Source organism: Ostrea edulis, unplaced genomic scaffold (genome assembly GCF_947568905.1).
Source record: "Ostrea edulis unplaced genomic scaffold, xbOstEdul1.1 scaffold_86, whole genome shotgun sequence".
In the NCBI taxonomy this organism is placed as follows: Eukaryota; Metazoa; Mollusca; class Bivalvia; order Ostreida; family Ostreidae; genus Ostrea; species Ostrea edulis.
Window position 1 is genome coordinate 1,847 of NW_026606010.1, and position 3,154 is coordinate 5,000.

Genomic DNA, 3,154 nt, shown 5'->3' on the forward strand with positions numbered 1-3,154 from the left:
ACCCCAAAACTGAGGCCCCGTGTCACAGCAAAGATCCCTTCCCGTTCAAAGGCCATAAGCTCCGAGCATAGACTCAACTTTCTCAGCCCTTCGTCGGCAATGGGAATATCTTTATACTATACAAATGAAAACTTCTCGAGAGGGACGCCTACACAATATACCCCCCCCCCCCCCCCCCCCCCCCCCCCCATGAAAACCAAAGCTAGGTGAAAGGTGAAGACAACGAACAGTGATCAATCTCATAACTACTATACAAGCAATACAAAATTGAAAATAGAGAGATGTGCAAACACGGACCCCTGGATATACCAGAGACGGAATCAGTTATCTAAGAGGAGTAAGCATCCCCGGTCGACCGGTCACACCCGCCTCAAGCCCCATATTCCGATCAGGTAAACTGAGTTATCCGTAGTCAAAATTAGTGTGCCATGAACGGCCTAGCAATCGGTATGAAACAAGTCAGATAGCATTTAACTCAATGTATTATAGCTCAACACATGTGAGAATTTCCAAAAGTCTGTAAAATTCTGCTAAGCGTGTTAAGTTTATTGTCAGTATACAGAAAAGGCCGTTCTGATTGCTGCACAAAATTTTACAGTAATAGTATGTAGTTTTCTGTTTATCGCAATGATACAGACTATTTCATCCTTATCTAACTGCAAGATCGTGTTATAAATTTGAAAAATGGTTTGGGATCTCTCAAAATCCAACTTCCACCTGTTAACTCCCTCTAGATCCGCCACTGTGGTACTACAGGTGATCAGAAGGATACAGGTATTGTACCTGTCTAACGGGAGAGGTACAGTCCAGGTCAATTATTTATTAAGAAATAAAGTCAATTATCGGAAAACTTCCAAACGCCCTTCTATCCGATACGCGGGGAATAACTTGTCTGTATAGTACGATGTTGTACACCATATTGACCTGGGGATATGTAACCGTCGATTTCTCTTCGCTTTAATGTTTTGGAATAAATTATAAATACAATGATTTCCTGAGTATAGATAAAATGTTTACTGGCTACAATTACTAAATGATTTATATCTCAGGCATTATCATGTTATTCGCTCCGCGGAGCGAATTAGCATGTATACTACGTACATCAATATAGCATTTATTCCGTAAATGTGAATGCATGATTTTTTCTTTTATAAACGGAATAAATAACATATATAAAAAGTCAATTTATGCCCTTTGTTTATTTCTGTGAAAGTCACACGTCACTCACATACATGTAAGTTGGTTGGGAATTTTACACGGGATAATAGTGAGAAGAAATTTACAACGTCGCGCCAGCATAGTCTTTGTCACGATAAACAACCCTCAATGCAAACTAGTCTTTGTCACGATAAACAACCCTCAATGTAAACTAGTCTTTGTCACGATAAACAACCCTCAATGTAAACTAGTCTTTGTCACGATAAACAACCCTCAATGTAAACTAATCTTTGGCACCATAAACAAGCCTCAATGCAAACTAGTCTTTGGCAGATAGAAACCCCTTCAATGCTACGTCCGTTAAGTGCTTCACCTAAATCAGGAGTTGTCTCTATATAAAACTGTCCAAACTGAGACAGTAGTAGTGATTACTATATGACCCCCCCCACCCCCCACAGACACAATTGATATTGTGAAGTATTTTTGTACACGGACTATAATGAAGGGATTTATACATACATTGATAAAATTATATCTTGTTACGTCAACGTTGACATCGCTACCCAGTATGAACTAGGTCAAAACAAACTTTAAAACTCTATTTAAATAAATATTGTATACAGGCTGACGCATCGCACAGGTATTTAATAACAAGACTAGACGGAAGGTCGAAAAAAAACCCAGGGAGGCCATGTTGGATTTGCAGGTGAGACAAACTTAATATCCATATTTGTGTGATCAATAAGATAGATCTACTCATTTTAAAAATAATTTCACCTTACTCTGAAGGGAGGGGGGGCTTATTCAAAATGCATAGACGTCTCTTATATAAATGATGGCAGTTCATATAACATACTGTAATTCTAGCTGGTCATGTGATTCAACAGATCTAAATCTTTACTCTAAACTCCCTATTTTAATTAACAGTGAACTCCTCATGTGACCCCGGACATCAGAAATGGACCCGTTCCGCAGAGCCCAGATTATCCTATTGTGTGACCTCTGTAAAACTGCCCACCTCCAGAGTCACTGTGAACGGTGTGATAAAAATCTATGCCAGACCTGTGTTGGGAAGCACCTCTCGGATTCGTCTATAAGACACAAAGTCGTGCTCTATAGATACAGAAAGTCTCTTAACTACTCAACATGTCCACACCACGCCGACGAACTCTGTAAACATTACTGTAAGAAATGTGACCTTCCTGTCTGTTCTACCTGCGTCTCCTCAAGTAAACATGAAGGTCACGATATATCAGATATTCTGGAAAAACTCAGCACTAAAACAGAAAGTTTACAGAAAGATCTGGACGAACTCGAGACCAAAATTTACCCTCGATATGAAGAAATGGCGTCCGATGTCCACACTGAGAAAGTCGAGTTAGAAACAAATTACGGAAAACTAACAACAATAGCCGATCAACAAGGAGAAATCCTACACCGGGAGATCACCGCCATTGTCAACCAGCGGAAATCCGACATTCAGGAGATGAAAAACAAACACCTATCTACCCTGAATAAAAATACAGAAGAAATCACACAGAAAATTACTGAACTCAAACAGATCATGTCCGACTTGAAATCAATCCTAAAATCAAATGACGTCTCCTTAACCTCTACTTACAAATCTAGGAATTCCGAATTTAGAACATTACCGCCTAAAGTCCGAGTTACAGTACCCAGTTCGTTTGCTCAGAAAATAAACAAAGATCAGCTCAATGAAATGTTCGGTTCTCTGTCGCCATTATCCATTAACACAGAACATGGCAACACAATCAAGTCAGCAGAAGCTGTATCGTCTCCTCCAGTCAAACCACTGCTTGATGAGCCGCGCGTCACCGCCACCATAGACACTGGGTATGACGATCTATTCAGTGTTAGCTGTCTGAGTGAAGATCAAGTCTGGACATGCGGGGAGAACGACACCATGAAGCTGCTCAACCTCCAGAGTAAACTACTGACATCAATACAAACCAAGTCAGGGGACGTACCGTGGGAC

At 40.4% G+C, this 3,154-nt stretch overlaps 1 protein-coding gene across 1 annotated transcript in view; it reads left to right on the top strand.

The window, feature by feature from the left end:
* The first annotated feature begins 1,801 nt into the window (after positions 1 to 1,801).
* Positions 1,802 to 3,154, top strand: part of LOC130051146 (E3 ubiquitin-protein ligase TRIM71-like) — a 2,759-nt gene continuing 1,406 nt past the window's right edge. Inside the window, exons 1-2 of the mRNA XM_056152512.1 lie at positions 1,802 to 1,864; positions 2,086 to 3,154. The exon at positions 2,086 to 3,154 is cut by the window's right edge and continues 1,406 nt beyond it. Coding sequence (XP_056008487.1) covers positions 2,117 to 3,154 — 1,038 coding nt within the window. The 5' untranslated portion in view covers positions 1,802 to 1,864; positions 2,086 to 2,116. The remainder of the gene's footprint in view (positions 1,865 to 2,085) is intronic.